At 37.4% G+C, this 23,886-nt stretch overlaps 1 protein-coding gene across 2 annotated transcripts in view; it reads left to right on the forward strand.

Annotated features, from left to right (window-relative positions):
- The window catches only part of VCL (vinculin), a 108,771-nt gene that overhangs the window by 44,917 nt on the left and 39,968 nt on the right, over positions 1 to 23,886 (forward strand). For both annotated transcript variants that reach the window (XM_049646225.1, XM_049646224.1), the window contains exons 3-6: positions 18,791 to 18,941; positions 19,125 to 19,233; positions 21,249 to 21,371; positions 22,966 to 23,126. In XM_049646225.1, the coding sequence (XP_049502182.1) occupies positions 18,791 to 18,941; positions 19,125 to 19,233; positions 21,249 to 21,371; positions 22,966 to 23,126 (544 nt within the window). The remainder of the gene's footprint in view (positions 1 to 18,790; positions 18,942 to 19,124; positions 19,234 to 21,248; positions 21,372 to 22,965; positions 23,127 to 23,886) is intronic.

Consider the following 23,886-nt stretch of genomic DNA (forward strand, 5'->3'; position numbering starts at 1 on the left):
TTTACTTCAGATGGATTCCTTATAGGTAAATGTTTATGGCAAACTATTTTATTTGCCTTGGAAAAATTGCTGTTGTAGTGTGCATGGAATTTCATTCTTATTTCTGCAATGGAACAGAAATGAAAAGGAGGGGCGCCTGGGTGGCTTAGTCGGTTAAGCGTCCGACTTCGGCTCAGGTCATGAACTCGCAGTTTGTGAGTTCAAGCCCTGCGTCAGGCTCTGTGCTGACAGCTCAGAGCCTGGAGCCTACTTTGGATTCTGTGTCTCCCTGTCTGTCTGCCCCTCCTCTGCTCGTGCTCTATCTCTCTGTGTGTCTCAATAATAAATAAATGTTAAAAAAATAAAAAATAAATAAATGAAAAGGAAGGCAGTTTATGGACCCTGTATAAGAGTGTTCAGTATCTGAATGTATCAAAATGTGTCACTTGTGAGGTGGTCTAGTGCTATGAACTCCTTAAAAAGGGCATCAGTGGCTTTGTTTGTTGGCAGGCAAATGATAGTTTCATGTAGAACTGTAAAGTGTTGCCAGTTTCTGTCTCAATGCTGCTCTGAACAGTCTGCTTGAAATCATTCACCAGCTTGGATTATTTTTGAAACATATTGTGATGTCTAGGCCTATTGAATAAAAGAATGTTTCTAAAATACTGTGTGAAAGGGCTTACGTACTGTTGACAATCTGCATGATTAGCATTAATCATATTTCCTAGAAAATTGCCTTGTTTTAACTCTTAAAAACTTTATTAGTTAAGCACAATTTTACCTTGGTTGATACTCATGTCCTACAAAGAAGACGTTTGAAAAGGATTGAAACATGCTTACATTTAATTTAGATCTCTTTGACCTAAAGTAGTAGTGTCATATTTTTAGATCACCAGCCTGTATATTTAGCTTTTTCTTTGCTTATGATCTTGAACACTCAAAATAATCTGTGATGAAATTTGTATTTTTAAACGTTCTTCTCAATGAACGTGCCCTGAATATCTCTTTTTAGAATTAATTCTTTGATTATACCACTCAATGCACTTTGCTTATCTGGGCCTAATGTGCGATTCTAATGCTTTATTTTTTTAACTTGAGTTTTTGTGTGTGTGTGTGTGTGTGTGTGTGATTATTTCCATTGCTATTTAAGAGAAGATTTGTGTTTCAACATAGATGACCAAAGTTCTGTGAGACTATTCACATCTGCCAGCTGACTTGCTTCATTTTTGACCTAGAGCAAACACCCAAACTTTAAATAGTTCACCTTTGAACTTGCCATATTAAACATATTTGGGTACTACTGTTTTTCAGGGACTTTTTTTAAAAAAAATGTTTTTTAATGTTTATTTATTTTTGAGACAGAGACAGAGCATGAACAGGGGAGGGGCAGAGAGAGAAGGAGACATAGAATCTGAAGCAGGCTCCAGGCCCTGAGCTGTCAGCACAGAGCCTGACGTGGGGCTCGAACTCATCAACTGATGAGATCATGACCTGAGCCGAAGTCAGATGCTCAACTGACTGAGCCCACCCAGGTGCCCCTTCAGGGACCTTCTTAAACAAAAATGGTTTAACTTTTGAGTCTTGTCAATGATGAACTCTGAGTCAGTATTATTGATTTGCAGAAGAGTTCTAAACAGTTTGGCAAAGATTTGATCCTTGGTTTACTTTGTATACCCTTTATGATTAAGAAATCATACACAATTTTAATGTGTAATTCTTTGACTTCGATTTCTAGAGAGTAATCAAAATCATATGATTGAAAGGAACTCAAGGGACCAAGGGAACTCACCTTTTTGAAAAGCATATTATTGGGCCAGGTACTTATGTATTTTCATTTTCTTATGTAATTCTGAGAACATCAACTTCAGGATATTAATAAAATAATTCTACAGGTAAAAAACTGAGGCTTGACGAACTTTAACTCACCCAAGGTTGGCTCAGCTTGTATGTGGCAGGACATGTTTCCTATTGGTGGTTTCATGGCTTCTTCTGAATCCACGGTCTTTCCACAATCTGACCTTCCATGAGGGTCATGTAGTCCATCGTCCTCTCCAAGGCAGTGCTACTTTTATGCCACTCTTAGAAGATAACAGTTTACACTTTTCCTAAGTATTTCCAGAGAAGGAATATTACACGTGTAATTTGTGATGTGTTGTGATGTCTTGCAACTCTTAAGCTATAAAGAAGTTAAATTCATAACATTTTAAAGTTAAAAGGAATCCTAGAGATTATTTAATCCAGCTGCTTTATTTTATAGATGAATTGAGGTCATTGTCTATGTCAGCCCTACTGCCCCAAGCCAAACAAACACTATAAATAGTTAGACACAGGTATTCCCTTAATTATTACCTTGACTGTCCATATATAGGTCAAGTCCCAAATCAAGAAGTTCTCAAGATTGAAAATTTTTTTCCCACATCTGTTTAAAATCTTTATTGCTCTTTCCTTAGTACAGCAAAAGAACCTTATAAAAATAGCTCCATTTCTTGAGCACCTTTTGTGAACTGGATATTTTAAGTTGTACTATTATGATTTTTTAATGTTTATTTTTGAGAGAGAGAGTGAGGGAGAGAGTGCATGTTCATGTGGAAGGGGAGGGGGGAACAGCAGAGAGAGGGAGAGAGAGAATCCCAAGCAGGCTGCAGAGCTTGACCTGAGCTGAAATCAAGAGTCAGATGCTTACTGACTGAGCCATCTAGGTGGCCCTAAGTTGTATTATTTAATTCATCTCATCTTGCAGTTGAGGAAGCTACGACTCGGAGAAGCTCAGTAACTTGTTGCAAAGTCACCCAATACATCAATGTCAGAGGTAGGATTCAAACCCTGGACTGACTCCCAGGCTGTGCTCATTCCGATATGCTAAGACTCTTTTTCTGTCTTTATTATAAGAACTTCTTATAACATAATTACTGTGATGCTTAAATGTATGAGATAATGAATGTGAAAATACGTGGGGGAGGGGGGAAAGACATTAATGATTATTACCTCCTTCCTTGGCTTCTCAATCTTTTTTTCTTACTCATTTTCTTCAAATAAAGTTAGTTGCTTTTTAAACTTTACTCAGAGAAAAATTTCCCCTCATTTATTGTTGCCTGTAGTAAGGTCTTTTAAAAAAAACCCAAAAAACTAAAAACATGATTGCTTGTTTTTATTTAAAGTTTTTTCTGTATCTATTGAGATGATAATGCAATTTTTATCCATTACTTGATAAGATAGTCTCTGGTCTACTACATGAATATCAATTTTCTGCGATAAACCCTGCTTGGTTGTGATTTAAAAAAGAAAATGCAGTGCTAAATTCAATTTGCTAATATTTTTGAAAGATATTGCTTCTTTGTTCATGGGGTGTCTTGATCTATAATTTTCTTGTTCTGTTCTTATCTGGTTCTGGTGTCAAGGTTATTTTAACTTCATGATATAAGAGCCTTTTCTAGTCTTTGAAACAGTTTACAGAAAATAAAGATTATCTGTTTTTTGAAAGTTTGGCCAAACTTACATGCAAAACTCTGGGTCTAGTGTCTTTGAGAGAAAGAAACTTGATTATTCATTGTCTTTTTTTTTTTTTTTTTGTAACTCAGGTTTTAAATTCATTTTGAGTCAACTTTGGGCTTTTTTTTGTTTTGAGTCAACTTTGATAATCTGATACTTTTCTAAGAAATTATCCATTCACCTAAGCTCACAAGTTTATTAGTATGAAGTTCATAATAACCTATTATTATTTTTCATCTGAGTTACGTCTCTAGTTATATCACTTTTTTTGTTCAGTATTATTTAGTTCTGCCTTTTTTCTTTATCACTCATTTAGAAATTTATGTTTTATTATATCCCCCCAGAATTCTTCTTTCATGTTTATTATTTACTTTAAGCTTATTATTTATTTTTTATTTAATTGAAGTATAGTTGACATATGATGTTATATTAGTTTCAGGTGTACAACATAGAGATTTGACAAGTTTATCCTTTGTGCTTGCTCATAAGTGTAGGTGCCATTTGTCACCATACAACACCATTGACTTTATTTCTTATACTATAACTTTTATTCCTGTGACTTATTCATTCCATATTGTTTATTATTTAAATGCCTTATTTTCAATATTTCAGTCTTTATGTTCAGTCTTCTTGTTTTTAAATAAATATAGTTTAGATTCTTAATTTTGTTCTAAGTTCTACTACAAGTTTGGAAGCAGCTATAGGTACTTTTTGTTATTCAATGTATTTAAACTAAAGAAAAAGATAAAAGCAGTTCACCCATTTCTCTCACTCCCAAACCCTGCCTCTGGCAACCACCAATCTCTTCTCTGTATCTATGAGCTTGGCCGGTCAGTCGGTTGGTTGGTTGGTTGGTTGGTTGGTTGGTTATTCCTCCGTCCATCCATCCGTCCATCCATTTGATTTATTGCTTTCACATGTAAGAGAGGTGATGTGGTATTTGTCTTTGTCTGACTTATTTCACTTACCATAATTCTCTCAAGGTCCATCCATGTTGTTGCAAATAGCAAGATTTCACTCTTCATGTATATTTCATTTCATATCTATATTTCACTCACACACACACCACAGTTTCTTTATCCATTCATCCATCAATGGATACTTAAGTTGTTTCCATATCTTGGCTATTGTAATAAGTAATACTGCAGTGAACATGGTGCATATATCTTTTCAAGTTAGTGTTTTCATTTTCTTTGGGTAAATACCCAGAAGAAGAGTTGCTGGATCATATGATAGTTATATTTTTAATTTTTTGAGAAACCTCCATAATGTTTTCCAGAGTGGCTGCACCTGTTTACATTCCCACCAACAATGTACAAGAGTTCCCTTTTCTTTACATCTTTGCCAGCATTTGTTATTTCTAGTTTTTTTGATAATAGCCGTTCTGTCTAGGTGAGGTGATCTCTCCTTGTGGTTTTGATTTGCATTTTCTTAATGATCATTGATACAGAGCATCCTTTCATGTGCCTGTTCGCCATTTGTATGTCTTCTTTGGAAAAATGTCCATTCATATTTTCTGCCCATTTTTATTTGATTTTATTTTTTATTTTTTTCTTCAGCCCATTAAAAAATTTTTTTTAATGTTTATTTATTTTTGAGAGAGATAGCACACATGGGGGAGGGGCAGAGAGAGAGACACACAGAATCTGCAGCAGGCTCCAGGCTCTGAGCTGTCAGCACAGAGCCCGATGCGGGGCTTGAAACTCACAGGCTGTGAGATTATGACCTGAGCCAAAGTTGAACACTTAACCAACTGAGCCACTCAGGTGCCCCTCTTCTGCCCATTTTTAAATTGGATTGTTCGTTTTTTTGTTCTTGAGTTGTAGGAGTTCTTCATGTATTTTGGATATTAGCCCCTTATCAGATATATGATTTGCAGATATTTTCTCCTGTTCAGTAGGTTGCCTTTTCATTTGGCTGATGGCTTCCTTTGCTGTGCAGATTTTTAGTATGATGTAGTTCCACTTATTTTTGGTTTTGTTGCTTTTGCATTTGTTGTTCAGATTAGAAAAATCATTGCCAAGACCAGTGTCAAGGAGCTTTACTACTTATGTTATCTGCTAGGAGTTTCATGGTTTCAGGTTTTATATACAAGTCTTTGATCCATTTTGAGTTAATTTTTGTGAGTGATAGAAGATAGAGGTACAGTTTTATTCTTTGGCCTGTGGCTGTCCAATTTTACCAACACCATTTATTGAAGAGACTGTCCTTTCACCACTGTATATTCTTTACTTCTTTGTCATATTGACCATATATGTGTGGGTTTATTCTGAGCTCTCCTGTTGCATTGATCTGTGTGTGTGTTTTTATGCCAGTGCCATACTGTTTTAATTACTGTAGCTTTGTAACATAGTTTGAAACCAGGGAGCGTGATGCCTCCAGCATTGTTCTTCTTTCTCAAGATAGCTTTGTGTACTTGGGGTCTTTTATGGTTCCATACAAAGTTTAGGATTGTTTGTTCTATTTCTGTGAAAAATGCCACTGGAATTTTGAGAGGGATTGCATTGAATCTGTAATTGGTTTGGGTAGGATGGACATTTTAACAATAATAGTTCTTTTAATCCATGAGCATGGAACACCTTTCTGTTTGTGTCTTCTGTTTATTTCATTGATGTCTTGTTTTCAATATATATATAGGTCGTTCACCTCCTTGGTTAACTTAATTACTAGGTATGTTATTCTTTTTGATGCATTTGTAAATGGGATTGTGAATTTTCCAGCTATAGACATTTAATAGTTGTAATTTTGGTTGTGAATTCATCCTTCATAATATGCTTTATTCAGGAGTATATTTAAAAAATTTCAAAAATCTTTTTACTATCTTTTTATTGTTCTATTTCTAATTTAAATTGCATTTGCCCAAAACATGAATGACATAATATCAATTCTTGGAAATTCTCTTGTGATATAATATGCGGTCAGTTTTGTGTGCTATGTGTGCTTGAAAAGAAAGTATATTCTCAGGGAGCCTGGGTGGCTCAGTCGGTTAAGCATCCGGCTTTGACTCAGGTCAATATCTCACAGTTTGTGCATTCAACCCCCATGTCCAGTGTTGTGCTGGCAGCTCAGAGCCTGGAGTCTGCTTCAGATTCTATATCTCCGTCGCGCTGTCTCTCTCTCTCTCTCAAAAATAAACAAACATTAAAAATTTTTAAAAAAGAAAGTATATTCTCTTTTGCTTGGGTTAGGGTTTTCTTTATATCAGTTAGGTCAGTGTATAAAATATTATTATTATTTTAAGGTTTTATTTTTAAGTAATCACTACACCCGAAGTGGGGTTTGAACCCACAACCCTGAGATCAAGAGTCATGTGCTCTACTGACTGAGCCAGCCAGTCACCCCTAAATATTATTGATCAAACTGTTTATAGCCTTACTATTTTGTTTGTCTGAATTATCAGCTTATGATGATGTATCTTGAAATCTATAGTAATTGTGGGTTTGTCAGTTTTTCTCATGATTGTCAGTTTTAGCTTTATATATTTCAAAGCAATAGAAGTAAGTGGTTATAGGTTATAAGGTTATATGTAGTAAGTGGTTATAAGGTTATGATTCTCCTGGGTCCTAAATTCTGTCAATTATTTTGTTATTTATAGTCCTTTTTTGAGAATGACTTTTGGCTGATGTTAGTCTACTGTTGACTTGTTATCTCAAGATTTTTAAAGACCGTATCTTAGTATTTGGCAGTTTTTTTCATAAGTAAAAATATTCTCTTATTGTGTCTATTCCACCTCATTTTGTGTTTAGGCATTTATACCTCTAACTCATTCATTACATTGTGCTGTAGAACAGTGACTGTCAACTTTTTTAGTGTAAGGACCATCAAATAATAATAGACTTTTGTTATTATTTAATAAGGAGTGAATAAGAACAAAAGGTGAAGTGATTTTATAATGTTTTCTGTATTTATTTTCCCCCAAACTCCAGCTGTTTAATAACAAATGCTTCCCCACCCTCACCCCATCACAGCAGCAGGAAAATCACCCATCCAGTTGTGGGGGGGGGAGGGGTGCACTGCAGAAAGCAGGGAACAGGGAGCAGCTGGTGAAGGGCTGGTCAGGCTCCTGCCCCCCATGTCACTGACTCTTGGAAGCATCAAGTTGGGCTGGCACAGAAGCCTTTCCTCTGCCCAGCCACCAGCAGGGAGCTCCATCTAAGGGAGGCTGGGTCTCCAGCCAGAGAGCTTGAGAGGAAGCCAGGGCCGGCAGCGGGAGCAAGGGGATGAAAAGACTCTGGTCTGCCACCAAGTCTGGGTCTTCTGGCTTGCCTGTGCCAAGTCCAGCTGCCAGGGGCCGGCCTTGCCCATCAAGAGGCTGCTGCCACTCACATGGACCTGGCCTCCCTGGCCTTCCTCTGAGACCTCACAGCCTCGTTGTGGGCTTTATGCTTCTCTGCCAATTTGGTGTCCTCTTGGATTTTGTGCCTCTTGTCAAATATGATCTTGTTATAAAGGTACTTCTCCTGCTTCATCATCCTGATGGCCAGGCACTTGGCTTAATTCTCCTCCTCTTGGGCCAGCCGCTGCCTGTCCTCCAGCTTCACAGTGCGTGCCATCACTCTGGGCTTCTTCCCCTCCATCCTCTGCTCCTCCAGGGCTATCAGTCAGGCCTCTAATGTTTTAAAATAAAGTTTTGTTTTAGTCATCACAACAGCCTTAAGATACATTAAAAATCTACTGGTATCTGTAAGACACGCTTACTTCTATGTTCATCTGTTTCTGCTGTAATCCTAACATGAGAGAGAGGAAGAGCCATAGGAGCCAAAGGACCTACAGGTAGCAGATTTCTTGCCTGAACTTTGCAGGCTTGGAATCTCCTCTCCCTTATCAGATGTCAGATTTGAACAGGGGGTGAAGGCAGTGGGGAGAAAGACTATGACTAGTCATTCAGGCTTTAAAGGATTCAGAGGGTATGACTCATACTCTACCTTTCAAATAAGTGGCCTACCAAAACTTGAAGAGCATGTGGCTTGGACAGAGGTGACACTTCTCATCCGCCTTGCCCACGTGCCACTTCCTTTTCAGTTATCTGTTGGCTCTGGCAGAATCTGTTTTGTTTGAAGGCGAAGTGAAAACTGGTCGCATACTCTCCTACTCTCATCTGAAATAAAAGAATTTAGTGAGCCTGTGGTGTTGGTATCTCAATGTACATATTCTAGCAAAAAGAGGTTGGTGTGGCCCTTGAAAGGCTTTGAATGTTTTAAGTATGATTCACTGTGGTTTTTAATTTTAGTTTTGGGTGTATACATGCAGTGTCCTGTGCTATCACTGAGTTAGGAAAGGGATAGGAATAATTCATGGATGAGGCCTGTAGGATCTTTAAATCTGGGAGCACAGGGTTGGAACAGCCTGTTTTAGTGTTATCACACAGTGTACACGTGGGTGAGTGGCTGCTGTGTACTTGCTACATGAACTAGATTAAAGTTTGTCATTGTACTCTGTGTTCCTGACTCCCTCCTAAAAACCGTAACTATTCTTGTGGCCTTCACTCAGGTTTCTAGATGACTAATGGCTGAGGATCCTTGACCTTTCTCAAAATGGTAACACTGGGACCAAAGCATATTGGCTAGTCCTAGCTCTGGGATGCCACAGGATGAATCTACTTTTGCTATTTCAAAGTAAAATTTATGCCAAATTGCCAGTATATAAAAGAAAAGTTTATTTTCACACAACTCCCTGAGTCTTTTGTGATCTTCACATTATTTTTATTATTACTTTTTAATCCTATGTATATAAGATCTGAGGATGAAATGAATGGATTATAGAGGCAGTACTTCCTATTGGAGGGATACTAGAAAGGCTTGAACCGCCAGTTGCTGATGCCTGGAATTTCACTGGAGCTTGTTCCTCAGGTTAACAATTTAAACGCTTAAATGCCTGGTGAAGGGAGAATTTTTGACGCCTCAGCAGTCATTTTCACTCATCATACTTGTGGCTGAGACTAGGCTCTAAATATGGGAAAGCAGAGTTTGAGAGCCTGACCCTTACCCTACCCCCTGGCATCTCTCTCAGGCCTGGACTTTAATATTCCTTTCAAATGAGACCATATATATAGTCATAGAGAAAAAGGAGCCTTAAAAGGTGTTTTTCATGCAATTAAAATTATTAAATGTAAACACTTAAGTCTATGCCAACCATTTTTATGACCCTGTTTTGGCATTTCTTCATTTTTAAATATGATGGACTTCTCAAACTTGGAAGTGATCTGGGCCTTTCTTGACCTCTGAGAGACACTACCTAGATGGCAAGGAAAGGAAAGCCTCAACAGGGATTAAGATGAGAGAAGGAATAGTCTTGACAGGCCGTTTTGCCTGCCAAATACTTATGTCAAGGCTAACCTGGTTGGTAATGGCAGTGATGGAGGTGCTGGGCGCAGTGGCCACAGTAGGGAAAGCCTCACTGACCAGTTGATTGTGTTTTCTTTCTTTTGTCTGTTACCTTCCCATTTTCCAAATGTTGTTTTGTGCGATTGGACATGCTTGTGGCCTAACCATCTCTCTCTCTTGAAAGGACAAGACCCAAAATGTATGCTTCTTTGGGTGTGCTCCAGGGTAATCCGACTTCCATGAAATCAAATTTTCAGGTGTTCTTCTCCATAGCACTTCAGTCTTTGGCAAACAGAATGCATTTGTGTGTGTGTGTGTGTATGTGTGTGTGTGTGTGTGTGTGATAGTATGTATAACCTAAACCTAAATGGCTGTACTTACTAAGTTCAGATTAAAAAATTTTATTTTAAATATTTATTTATTTTGGGGGGGGGGGACAGAGAGAGAGGGAGACACAGAATTCGAAGCAAGCTCCAAGCTCTGAGCTGTCAGCACAGAGCCCGACGCGGGGCTCAAAGTCATGGACCGCGAGATTATGACCTGAGCTGTAGTCGGACACCTAACCCACTGAGACACCCAGGCACCCCAGTTCAGATTTTATCAGTGAATTTGATATAGGATTGTTCCCCCCCCACACCTGACCACCCCAACATGTTTTTTTGAGGTGAGGTATAGTTTCACTTGTTGAATGTTTCAGAGAGGTTTTCAGTTAAAAAAAATTTTTTTAATGTTTATTTATTTTTGAAGGAGAGAGAGACAGAGTGTGAATGGGGGCGGGGCAGAGCGAGAGGGAGACACAGAATCCAAAGCAGGCTCCAGGCTCCGAGCTGTCAACACAGAGCCCAAGGCAGGGCTTGAACTCATGAGCTGTGAGATCAGGACCTGAGCCAAAGACGGACACCCAACCGACTGAGCCACCCAGGCACCCCATTTAGTTTTATATTATGGAGCGGTATATGTCTAAATAGGCCTATCAGACTGTCTCCCTGACATTATTTTGTTCCAGGGCACTCTCTTTTTCCCTCTGCTGAATCAATGAGCTGGGATTTGCTGGTTGATTTTTTTTTTTTTTTACAGAAGCAGATGGGAGATTGTTTGGTTTCAGAGTGAATGAGTTACCTGTACTTAGTGATAGTAGGCTGCCCTCTCTGGTCAAACCACACTTATGGCAAATGCATGGTATTTTTCACAGAAAGAACTGTGTGTGTGTGTGTGTGTGTGTGTGTGTGTGTGTGTGAGAGAGAGAGAGAGAGAGAGAGAGAGAGAGAAAGAGAGAGAGAGAGGAAGGGAGGATAAGAGAGAGAGGGAATATTATCCCATTGGAAAAACAACTCCCAAGATGCTGTGAAGAGGATCATCTTTATAAGTAGTGCTGAGCTTCTGAGGCAGGAGCAATGTTGTCTCCACCTTCTCTATCACCACTTTACTAATTTCCCAAGTAAAAAGGACTACTTCTACTTTTATGTCCCCTTATCCTCTGCTGGAGGTACTTCTAAATACTAATTTATATTTGTTTGTTTACATGTACGTCTCCTCCTACCAAAGTTGTAACCCCTTAAAAGCAGGGACTTAAAAATACTTTCTTTTTTTAAAAAAAATTTTTTTTAACGTTTATTTTTGAGAAGAGAGAGACAGAGCATGAGTTGGGGAAGAGAGAGAAGAAAGAGGGAGACACAGAGTCTGAAACTGGCTCCAGGCTCTGAGCTGTCAGCACAGAGCCCGACGCGGGGCTCGAACTAATGGACTGCAAGATCATGACCTGAGTTGAAGTCGGACGCTCAACCAACTGAGCCACCCAGGCACCCCTTAAAAATACTTTCTATTCCTGGGTATCTTATAGCATGTAGTAGGTCCTCAATATGTTAGATGAACAGATGGATGAAGAATTAAATTCAAGTAATTTAAGAGTGGATGCATTCTGGTAGAAGCTTTAAAAATGACTTAAGGTAATCTTTATAATTTCTGGATCTGTTTTTCTCTTATATTTCTTAAATTAAAAATTCAGCATAAACTTAAGCTTGATAAAGTGATCACTGAAATCACATGGAACTGAGTAGTTTGGGATCTTTATATATCTTAAATTGTATCAAGTTATATCATGTGCAATTCTGGAGAGAATGGATTTAGTAGGTTATGAGTGAACATATTTTGGGTCCTGTGAGGCTGTCATTAGTCCATTGATCTAAAGCATAAGAATTTTCTATGCTTTAATTTTCTTTCAATTTATGTTGAAGACTCAAAGGCAGAGAGAAGTTTTAACTTGTGATACACTTGATTGATTTAAAGTATCTAAGTCAATATTATTAGGATAGAGTCAAGATATATAATTATTTAGGAAACAGACCTTTTTCCTATTGTCATTCTCTGAAATGCTTTTTAAAAATTTTGGATTTGTGTTAAAAAGGAGATTGGGGGGGCGCCTGGGTGGCGCAGTCGGTTAAGCGTCCGACTTCAGCCAGGTCACGATCTCTCGGGTCCGTGAGTTCGAGCCCCGCATCAGGCTCTGGGCTGATGGCTCGGAGCCTGGAGCCTGTTTCCGGTTCTGTGTCTCCCTCTCTCTCTGCCCCTCCCCCGTTCATGCTCTGTCTCTCTCTGTCCCAAAAATAAATAAAAAACGTTGGAAAAAAAAAAATTAAAAAAAAAAAAAAAAGGAGATTGGGGCACCTGGGTGGCTCAGTCGGTTGAGCATCCGACTTCAGCTCAGGTCATGATCTTGTGTTTTGTGAGGTCAAGCTCTACGTGGAGTTTTGTGCTGACTGCTTTGGAGCCTGAAGCCTGCTTCCTAATTCTGTGTCTCCCTCTTTCTAGGCCCCTCCCCCACTTGCTCTCTGTCTCTCTGTCTCTCAAAAATAAAGAAACATTTTTTAAAAATTAAAAAAAAAGACTTAAAAAAAGTAGGAGATCACTTTAAGAAGTGAGGCAGCTTGAATGTTTAAAATCTCATTTTCCGCAGACGAAACAGACTTCTGTCTGTTTCTGACTACTGGTTAGTCATGGTGGGATTTGTTTGGCTTTTATGAATGCCATTAAATTTTAATGTACAGATCAGATGTCTTATTGTAGAAAAATGGTACAGTGTCTGTTTTAGACCTATCAGTTTACCACACAAGGGAACCATTAGTGGAGAATCAAATTGATTCCTGCAAAGCCTTTTGATTTCATCATCTTTTTTCTGTTTCTTTTCTCCATGATGGTTATTCCTTTCATTTATTTATTTTTCTTTTATTTTTTTCCAAATTTGAAACACTTAGGCAGTAATCGAATCCTTGCAAGTAGGCGTAGTACAACAGTTGCATTCTGTGATTCTTGTTTGTTTGCTTTAATTTCATCAGGGTTCATGTCACCTGGGAACAAAACCAAGTTTTGTGACTTTTTAAAGTTAATGATCTCTATGGGTGAAAATTCCTGACTGCCTATACTGGGTGAAAATTCATTTATTTACTCATTCAGCAAATATTTACTGAACATTTGTTATGTGTTGGGCATTCTCTGAAGACATTAATGAACAAGATAGACAAGGTTCTTAGCCTTGTTGAACTTAAAGTCTTGTGGGAAATAGAGAAAACTAAACTGAGAGGGTGTGAGCAGTCTCATGGGAGCACATAGGAGGTGTACTTGTAGATTTGGGATGGTTTCCTGATAGAAGAGTCATTTAAAGGCAGGGTCTAAGAGAGTAAGTAGTGGTTAGGGGGGAGAGAGGGGGGAGAGAGAGGTGTTTGAATTCGAGGGAATGGATATGAAATATCTTGAAGCAAGATGCCAGTGCTCTTTAACTAAATGTCTTCAATGAGTGATTGGCTGTCCTTAAAGGTCTTTTGAAATATTTCTCTTGAATATTTTAAAGTTTTCATTGAAACATTTTTATTTATTTTAATTCCAGTGTAAACATACAGTGCTATGTTAGTTTCAGGTGTGCAATGTAATAATTCAACACTTCCATACATTACCCAGTGCTCCTCATCACAAGTGCACTCCTTAATCCCCATCACTTATTTTACCAATCCCCCAACCCACTTCCCCTCTGGTAATCATCAGTTTGTACTTAACAGTTAAGAGTCTGTTTCTTGGCTTCTCTCTCACTCTTTTTCCCCTTGCTCATTAGTTTTGTTTCTTAAATTCCATAAACATTTAAAAATAAGTGTAACTAGTTTTACAGCATGTATTTTCTGCCATATTGTGTATTATATACCTGTCTTAAATGTTTCCATGTAATTTGGCTCATTTGATTTATGGAAAGCATCTGCCGTTAATCATTGGCAAAGCCAGTTCTCACTGTCTATCTAGCCAGCTGGATCAAATTTACTTTTTTCAACTTCACTTTTAAAATAGTTCTTGCTTTAGTCAATTGTCTTTTAAACATATTTAAATAATACAATTTTTAATATTTACTCAGTACTTAACATTTTGTTATTTATAACCTCTTGTCTTTTGTTAGTTGTCATTTTTTTCTGTGAGTCCAAATTTCCATCTGGTATAATTTTCCTTCTTCCTGAAGGATTTCCTTTAACATATCCTATAGTTCAGGTTTGCTGATGATGAATTCTTTCAGCTTTTATATACCTGAAAAAATCTTTATTTCACCTTAATTTTTGAAATGTGTTTTTTTTGGGGTGTAGATTTTTAGATTGATGGTTTTTTTTTTCTTTCAGTACTTTGCTTCACTGTCTTATGGCTTGCATTGTTTCTAGCAAGAAGTCTGTTGTTATTCTTTGTCTTTTTGTATATAAAGTGTCATTTTTCTCTGACTACTTTAAATATTTTCTTTTCAACCTTGGTTTTGAGCAATTTCCTTATGATGTGTGTAGTTCTCTTCATGCTTTTTGTGTTTGGCCTTTATTGAGCTTCTTGGGCCTGCAGCTTTATAGTGTTCATTAAAAAAATTTTTTTTATGTCATCCTCTCTTCAAATACTGTTTTCCCTTTCCCCCTTTTCTCTCCTTTGGAGACTCAAATTGCACATGTATTAGGCTGCTTTGAGTTGTACCACATCTCACTGATGATCTGTTAATTTTTTCAAGTCTTTTTTTTCTGTTTAATTTTGGGTAATTTTACTTGCTATGACTTGAATTTCACTGATCTTTTTTTCATGCAATATCTTATCTGTTAGTAATTTATAAAGTCTGTTTTTGTATCTGAGACATCTCCAGTTATTGAGTCTTGTTCTTATATCTTTTATTTATCTATTTAATGTACTCAATCTTTCCTTTAGCTTTTGAGCATATGGAATACTGTTATAATAATGGTTTTAACGTTCTTGTCTATTAATTTTGTCATATGTGTCATTTCTGGGTTGTTTTTGAATGATTTCTTTTCATTGTGGGTGGTGTTTTCATGCCTATTTGTATGCCTGGTAAATTTCAGTTGGAGGACAGTGTCATATTACTGTTGTAACAGACACAACATTATCTTCCAGTTCTGGAGGTCAGAAGTCCAAAATGGGTTAATAGAGTTGTGTTTCTTCTGAAGATTCTAGGAAATAATCCATTTCTTTGCCTTTTCCAGCTTCTGGAAGCTGCCCCAATTTTTTGGCTTATAGCCCTGCATCTCTCTTACTTCTTCTGTCATTATATCTTTCTGCTTCTGCTGTTACATCATTGTGAAATAATACCTTCAATGTGCGATAAAATAGCTGTCAACCTAGAAATCTGTACTACAGAAATAGTCTTTGAAGTAGGAGGACAAAATAGATATTTTCAAACAAACAAAAATGGATACATATTGTTATCAGCATTCTCTTAGTAGAGAAAATTCTAAAGAATGCAATTCAGACAAAGTCAGATGATTCTAGATGTAAGGCCTGAGATATAAGAGGGAATGATTAACCAAAATATGGGACAATTTGTTGGTAAATATAAACAAACTTTGACTTACATAGTATAACAATGTAATATCTAATGAGATATAAAGGTTAAGATGAAAGATAGGACATATTATACATGAAAACAACATAAACATAAAACAAAACTTGGAAACAGTAGCATAAAGGTCAGAAAGGGATGATTGGGAATTAAACATGCTAAGATCATTCTTTGGGAAGGAGGTAGAAATATTGACTCATTTTAGATTTTCATGAGACTGATGCACTGCCAACTGTGCTAAGAGGACAGCTTTTATTTTAGATTAAAAAAAATATTTTGGGGGGGCACCTGGGTGGCTCAGTCGGTTGAGCGTCCAACTTTGGCTCAGGTCATGATCTCACGGTCTGTGAGTTTGAGCCCCGCGTCGGGCTGTGTGTCGACAGCTTGGAGCCTGTTTCGGATTCTGTGTCTCCCTCTCTCTCTGACCCACCCCCGTTCATGCTCTGTCTCTGTCTCGAAAAAATAAATAAACATTAAAAAAAAAAATTAAAAAAAATTTTTTTTAACGTTTATTTTTTGAGAGACAGAGTGTGAGTGGGAAAGGGAGAGAGAGAGAGAGAGAGAGAGAGAGAGAGAGACAGAGAGACAGAGAGAGTCACAGATTCTGAAGCAAGCTCCAGGCTCTGAGCTGTCAGCACAGAGCCCGAGGCAGGGCTTGAACTCATTAACCGCGAGATCATGACCTGAGCCGAAGTTGGATGCTTAACCAACTGAGCCACCCAGGCGCCCCTGTTTTAGATTTTTAATGTGCCAAGTATGCATGCTAAAATATTTAAGGTGACCACAAAAAGGACAGAGTATATAACCTTTAAGGGAATAAGAAAAAGATAGAAATAGCTAGCAACCCCCCCACCCCCGCCAACAAAAGATAAAATAAGGAAAAAAGAAAAAAAATGAATTAAAATTACAGGCCATATAGAAAATAAGTAATAAGATATGAAAATAATCCTAAGTATATCAGTAATATTAATGAATTTAAGTGGGCTGAATTACTAAGTTAAAAGTTCCTAGCTGGATAAAAAATCTGTAGCTATATGATATTTATAAAAGACATCTAAAACATAATGACAGTGGGGCGCCTGTGTGGCTCAGCTGGTTGAGTGTCCGACTCTTGATTTTGGCTCAGGTCATGATCCCAGGGTCATGGGATCGAGCCCTGAGTGGGGCTCCATGTTGGGCATGGAGCCTGCTTGTGATTCTTTCTCTCTTTCCCTCTGCCCCTGCCCTGCTTGCACTCCTTTTCTCAAAAAAAGAAAAAAAAGAAAAAAGAAATTTGTACATGAATGTTAGCATTATTCATAATTCCCAAAAGATGGAAACAACCCAGATGTCCATCAACACATGGATGGATAATCAGATTTTCAAAGCTGAATAAAATAGTATTCAGCTATGAAAAAGAGCAGACTAGTAACGCATATACTATGACCTGGGTGAACTTTGAAAACATTTATGCTAAGTGAAAGAAGCCAGACACAGAAGGTCGCATAGTACATGATTCTTTTTATATATCCAGAATAGGTAAATTCATGGAGATAGAAGGCAGATTAGGGGTTACCAGGGGATGGGGAAAGAGGGAAATGGGGAGTGATTACATAATGAGTTCAGGCTGCATTTCTGAGGTGATAAAAGTTTTGACCCAAGAGAGGGGTGGTAGTTGCTCGGCATTGTGAATATACTAAATGCCATTGAATGGTACTGTTTAGAGTGACTGATTGTATGTTATGTGACTTTCACCTTAATAAAAAACTATGTTGTGATCTAATTTTGGTCTTTCATATTGATGAAGATAAACTTAAGTTTGATTATATACCAAGTTGTTGAGACTGTGAGGAAATAGGTACTCTCATCTATTGTGTTAGGAATGTAAGTAACTTCTGTGATTGGCAATATGGCAACATTTGTCAAAATTTTAAGTGTCTGTACCTTTGACTCAGCAATTCCATTTCTGGATTGTGTCTTACAGATACATACATTTTAAAATGATATTTTTCAAGGTGATTTATTGTAGCAGGCTAATGAATTATGGACTAGTTGTATAGTTATATTAAAGAATGAGGAGGCTCTTTATGTACTTTTATTAGAACATTTCTCAGGTAAATTAGGTGGAAAAAGCAGAATGCAGAGAGTATGAATAGTATGATCCTATTTGTATAAAAAAGTAGAAGCCTGTCTTTGTTTCTAGATGCATAAATATTTTATTTTAAAGAATACAGAGGAAACTTGTAACATTAATTGCAAGTAGATGGAATTTGAATGTCTGGGAGATAGTGGAAAGAAGGTGATTTTTCACTGTCTTTCATATATAGGACTATACATATTCTATATAACTTAAAGTTAAATTAAAGATTTAATTTAAAAGTTAAAAAGGAACAGTAAACAACCAGGCCTCTAAGAGTGATCCAAAGCCACATCAATGAGGCTCTGTTCTTCATTGATTTCATTCATTCATTCATTCATTTATTCTGTATGATCAGGTTGTCTATGTTATTGAACTGTTTTAATATTAAACTATCAATAAATGGTTCGGTTATTAATGCTAGTGGCCTTTTAATTAACAACATAGTGTTAGAGGGCTCTTTTCAAACAGTCCAGTGGATTTGTCAAATCCTTTTAGCTAGATGAATGAGAATTTATGCATTACTTCATACTTTTTGTTTCCTCCTAATCCTTTGTGTTATCTGATTATTAAATTTCATTTAACACAGTGCTTTGGCATTTTAATTTACTTTCAGATATTAAATCTGAAACTGTTGTTAAGGATTTTCGTTCTTTGTGTGGTGTCTTTTAACAGCAGTGTCTATGGGGCGAGGAAGAAGGAAACAAAGGAGTTGCAGAGATATATAGCAACCTAAACTGAAAGGTCTAAAACATTTTGTCATCATTTTTTGTTGCCAGGAAATAACAAAGAACAAGGGCTTAGTGAAGTGAATGAGTGAATGTGTGAATGAATGAATGGATGGATGGATGTACCCCCTTAATTGTAGATTTTAAAAGTTAAAATCTTAAAATCCTATTGTAAATTGGTCTTGGCAATTTTCCATGCAGTAAAAAAATGTGGATATGTCCCTTCATTCTTTGCATTCCACGTGATATTCTTCTGTTTGGTTCTGCCAGTGAATTAACTCCAAGTTCCTCCCCGCAGGGTGGAGAATGCTTGTACCAAGCTTGTTCAGGCAGCCCAGATGCTTCAATCAGATCCTTACTCGGTGCCTGCTCGAGATTATCTTATCGATGGGTCAAGGGGCATCCTTTCAGGCACATCAGACCTGCTCCTCACCTTCGATGAGGCTGAGGTAGGCAATCTGAGGCCCATGCAGACCTCTTCCAGGCAAAAGTCTTAAAGATAGTCTTAAAGGTAATAATGGAGGATTGATGATTGTTGAGGATGGGAAGATGTCGAAGAGCTGCACATCTGAATTAGCATGTTTTCTACTTATTGTTCACTCATTTGACTAAAATATGAAATCTATTTTCAGGTTCGTAAAATTATTAGAGTTTGCAAAGGAATTTTGGAATATCTTACAGTGGCAGAGGTGGTGGAAACTATGGAAGATTTGGTCACTTACACAAAGAATCTTGGACCAGGTTAGTCATGTCCAGTTTTTATAATAAAGAGTTTTGAGAGATTGTCCAGTTTGATCAAGGTGAAAGGAGTACTCCCTCCTGCTTTTTGCCCAAGATTAGTCATGACACGTTGGGTTTTGAGGTATCTGTACTCTGCTGATGGAGCTGACACTGTGTTTCTACTGAGGAGATATCATTGTCTCTGAAAGCTGAATCTGCTTTCTACAAATCCTGGCCCTGCCTAATGAATTAAACTAGACATTGTAAATGTTGCTGGAGAATATAGGAAATACTTTTCTATTACTGTAATGCTTAAGGCCACCCTGAATTCTGACCCCTCCATTCCATATTATACAGCATTCCTTCACTGTCTGCCAGCTGGCCTGTAGCTCTTAATGACCTCGTATCTTGTTAATTAGCCTGCCTACTATTATGGATTCATGCCCTAGCCCGAGGCTGCATAATATAATCAGACCTGGAAGAAGAGAAGAGCTACTGTGACTAAGTCTCATTTTGAAATGATTGTTTAGTCACCTGAGAATTGAATATTCAAAATACATGAACAGATACCAGCTTTTTCTGTTATAGGCATATAACATGAACTTGAGGGTCCTTAAAGTATGATTGAGACCAATGACAGGACAACCTCAGATGTTCAACTTATCAGTAGTAAAGATCACATACCACCTCATAAGAGTCTTTTGCCTTAGGTGAAATGATTTTTAATTCACAGTGTGTTCATGAGGTTCCGATATAGTCATTCTGTAAACTTATGGCAGTTAAGACTTTCTCTGAGCCATCTTTGAAGATCACCAGGAAATGCCTTTAGAGCAGTATTCTTTAAACTTTCCCATAGCACTGGGAAAATAAAGTTTATTTCTTCAAATAAAATCTTACACGGAATCCCAACATATAAAAGACAAAAATGGAACTATTCTGAATGAGGCAGGGGCAACCCCTCCTTTCCTACCCCTCTTTGGTATCCTTTGATGATCTGTGAAACTACTTAAGAAATCTTAAGAGCAGTTTGAAAACCAAAGCTTGAGAGAATCACATAACACCTTTGAATAATAACCAAAGTAAACAAAAAGTGCTAGCAGGCCAGTTCCAAAACACCAGATGCTTTTGATTGCTGTCCTTAGTATAATTATTTTTATAATATTTCTATTTGTTTCTAATTATAAAAATAGTACATGCTTATTTTGGACAAATCGGAAAGTACAGAAAATATAAAGATGAAAACAAAACACATTATTGTAATTCTTAAGATTTTTTCAGCCACTAGATTCTCAGTACTAAGCTCGCATGAGATTTTTTTTTTTTTTTTTTTTTTTTTTTTTTTTTTAGAGTTTTAGAGAGAGAGAGCATGAGCAGGGGAGGGGCAGAGAGAGGGAGAATCCAGAAGCAGGCTCCAGACCTTGAGCTGTCAGCACAGAGCCTGATGTGGGGCTCGAACTCACTAACTGCGGGGTCATGACCTGAGCCAAAGTCATACGCTCAGCTGACTGAGCCACCCAGGTGCCTCAGCTTGCATGTCATTCTTACATATGTGCAGTGGCCAGATACATTATGTGAACCTGGTATGTGTAGTAACCAGGCAAAATATTTTTATTCATTTTTTGCAAATACATATTTGTTTTTCACAAATACGTTTTTATATTTTATATACATATATTATTTATGTCATAATTATACATTATATTATATATTATTTATATTATTTATAATATATATTATTTATATTATTTATAATATATAGATATAATATATTTTATATGTCAACCATGTGAAAATTATGTCATAGTTTGGATTTACATTTAACAAATTACTTTTAATGAAATGAATAAAGTTGCATTGTTACAGCTGCCCTGAAAAATTTTTATCAAAAATGCTACAGTTCAGTGACAGTATCTGTTGTTTAAATAAGCCGACAATCAGTTTGGACTTTTGTAGTCATTCGTAATGGATCTAGGCTCAGAAAGTGAATCTGGATCGTTTCATGACTCACCCTGCACAATTTATTCCTTATGCCCCAGGAATGACAAAGATGGCCAAGATGATTGATGAAAGGCAGCAGGAACTGACTCACCAGGAGCACCGAGTGATGTTGGTGAACTCCATGAACACTGTGAAAGAGTTGCTGCCAGTTCTCATTTCAGGTATTTTCTGCCTATACATTATCTTACAGGAAAAAAAAAGTCACTATATTCTAAACTCCTGAAGCTCATTTTCTTTTGCTGCTCGGTTGCATGTCCTTCAGGCTGGGTAAAAATGAGACCTGATAGATTGGGTGTTACTTGATGGCTGTAGCTGATTGGCTAAGAACCAGTATTCATCTTCTGTAATGTCCTCCTTCTCCTACTCTTTGTTTGAAGCTGCCTTTCCTGTTGCCCAGCTCTGTTCTCATAGTTCTACTAGGCTCCTTTTCTAGGAGGTAGAATGTCTAGAAACTTTAGTTATGGGCATATGAATATTGACACTTTTATTTGTGTTATGAAAAAAGAATTAGCTGGAATGGATATTATAGAGTACTATATGACAAAGAAGTGAACTCAAAGTCCACAGTTTTTCCTAAAATAAATTGAACTGTACAGAGCTAGTGTACCAGATGGGACTTCTTTTCCACTGGGTAGAGCCCAGAAATGCAAACATGGTGGCTGCTGTCTCAGCTAGCAAGAGGGAGCTACACTCATTGGGTGTGTAGTATGTACCAGATACCTCATGGTTCACATAAGTTATCTTAGTCAAGTTAAGGGTTAGTTTAACTGTCAGAGGGCAGCTCTATAGTCTGTCTTTTTTTTTTTTTTTTTGTTTTGTTTCCTATTTTCAAAATCTTGTAGGGCATGTCCTGGCACCCCCAGATCCTGCCTTCCTGCTTTGGCATTTCAGGTAGTAGCTAAAAAAGGAGAGGTGAATGTAAGAGCTCAGAAAGCCCTTATATGAACCAGAAAACAAAACATTTGTGAGTAGAGTCTTACTATCTCCATGGGAAATGTTTTTGAGGCCAGCTGTTCCATGTGATAGAAGAGTTTTGGGAGCAAGATTTCTTTCTGATCTGGGTAACTCAATAAAGTGTTGGTTAGTCTTTGTCTTCACAATTTTAGTTATTTTATGGGAAGATATTCTCTTTCTCTAGTGCTTCAAATTATCAGTACTTTCTTGTACTTTCGGGGGTTAAAAGGTTCCTACTACATGTTGAGAGAAACTCTGAAAGATAAACTCAGTATTTTGGGATCTTCATTAGGATTGGGTGCAGGAGCATACTCCAGTTACAGTTGTACTGACTATTTTTGTCTTGTCCTATTGGGTGTGCATTAGATGGGGCACAGTGTTAGGGCTGTGATGATAACTGATTTAGAAGGATATTGGACATTTTGGGATTATAGGTCATCTATATATGCATGTCAGATTAGCTCCCTGATCATTTGTAGTGATGTCTTGTACCTTAAGGTTGCTGATATTGGAACTTCATTGGCAGCCTTCAGTGTTTTGTTTGTTTGTTTTGTTTTGTTTTTAATGTATTCTTTTTTTTAAGATTTTATTTTTTTAAGGTATGTCTACGCCTAATGTAAGCCTCAAACACACAACCCGAGATCAAGAGTCTCACGTTCCATCAACTGAGCCAAACTAATATATTCTTTTTAAGATCTTAGAAACCCAAAACATGTACTAAAATATGGAATATCTTGTGTGAATGTTGTCATACAGCAAGATTAAATTCTAAGCTTAGTTTCTGATCATTTATTTTTACAGCTATGAAGATTTTTGTAACAACTAAAAATTCAAAAAACCAAGGAATAGAAGAAGCTTTGAAAAATCGCAATTTTACTGTAGAAAAGATGAGTGCTGAAATTAATGAGATCATCCGTGTATTACAACTCACTTCTTGGGATGAAGATGCCTGGGCCAGCAAGGTGTGTGTTCTCAGAGGGGAAATAAGAAAACTCCTGAATTCTCCCCTCACATTTTATCTTGTAATTGTGGGTGGCGTAAGAGTACTCAGATTTTATGAAATAATTTCTACTTCACTCTTCATGGGTTTCATGGGTTACTTGCTGCTTTTGCAAATTTACTTTGCCCCAGACTAGAACAAAGAAATGGGTATGTGGGGTGAATGGCCAGTTGAAGGCTCAGATGTGTAGCTTTTTCTTTAAGCTGGACCCTCGCTGGTCTGGTGGAGGAATTCTGATGTGGTGTCTACTCCCCTGGGTGGGAACCCTCCCTTTTTATGTGGGTGGTTGTTGCTAGGTGACTAAGTAAGATACAGAATATGCCTGTGACTGAATTTTATGGAAACTTTTTCTTAACCAACCTTTGAACTAAGAAATCTACAGAGGAAACTGTTGGCATTTCTAGGTGTGTCCCTTCAGCATACCATTTTCCTTAAGGAAAGCTTAATTAAAATATTAGTTTGCACATTCGTGAAAACCTCGTTTGAGGGTCCTATTCACCCTTTATCTAGAATTTCTTCCTGGACTCCAAAAGAGTTGGTGGATTTCTTCTAGAGCCTAGTCGCGGTGGTCTTGTGTTGCTGCTACTGTGGTCTGCTTCTCCCTGTCTAGTGACTCTCTGGGAGAATAGGGGCACTTGGGTTTACGCTTTCCTGGGTAGAGCCCAAGATACAAGCAGTGGAGGAAACACACTCCAGGATCCAGTTTCCCCACGTGTGACTCA

The sequence above is a fragment of the Panthera uncia genome, chromosome D2 (assembly GCF_023721935.1).
Source record: "Panthera uncia isolate 11264 chromosome D2, Puncia_PCG_1.0, whole genome shotgun sequence".
In the NCBI taxonomy this organism is placed as follows: domain Eukaryota; kingdom Metazoa; phylum Chordata; class Mammalia; order Carnivora; family Felidae; genus Panthera; species Panthera uncia.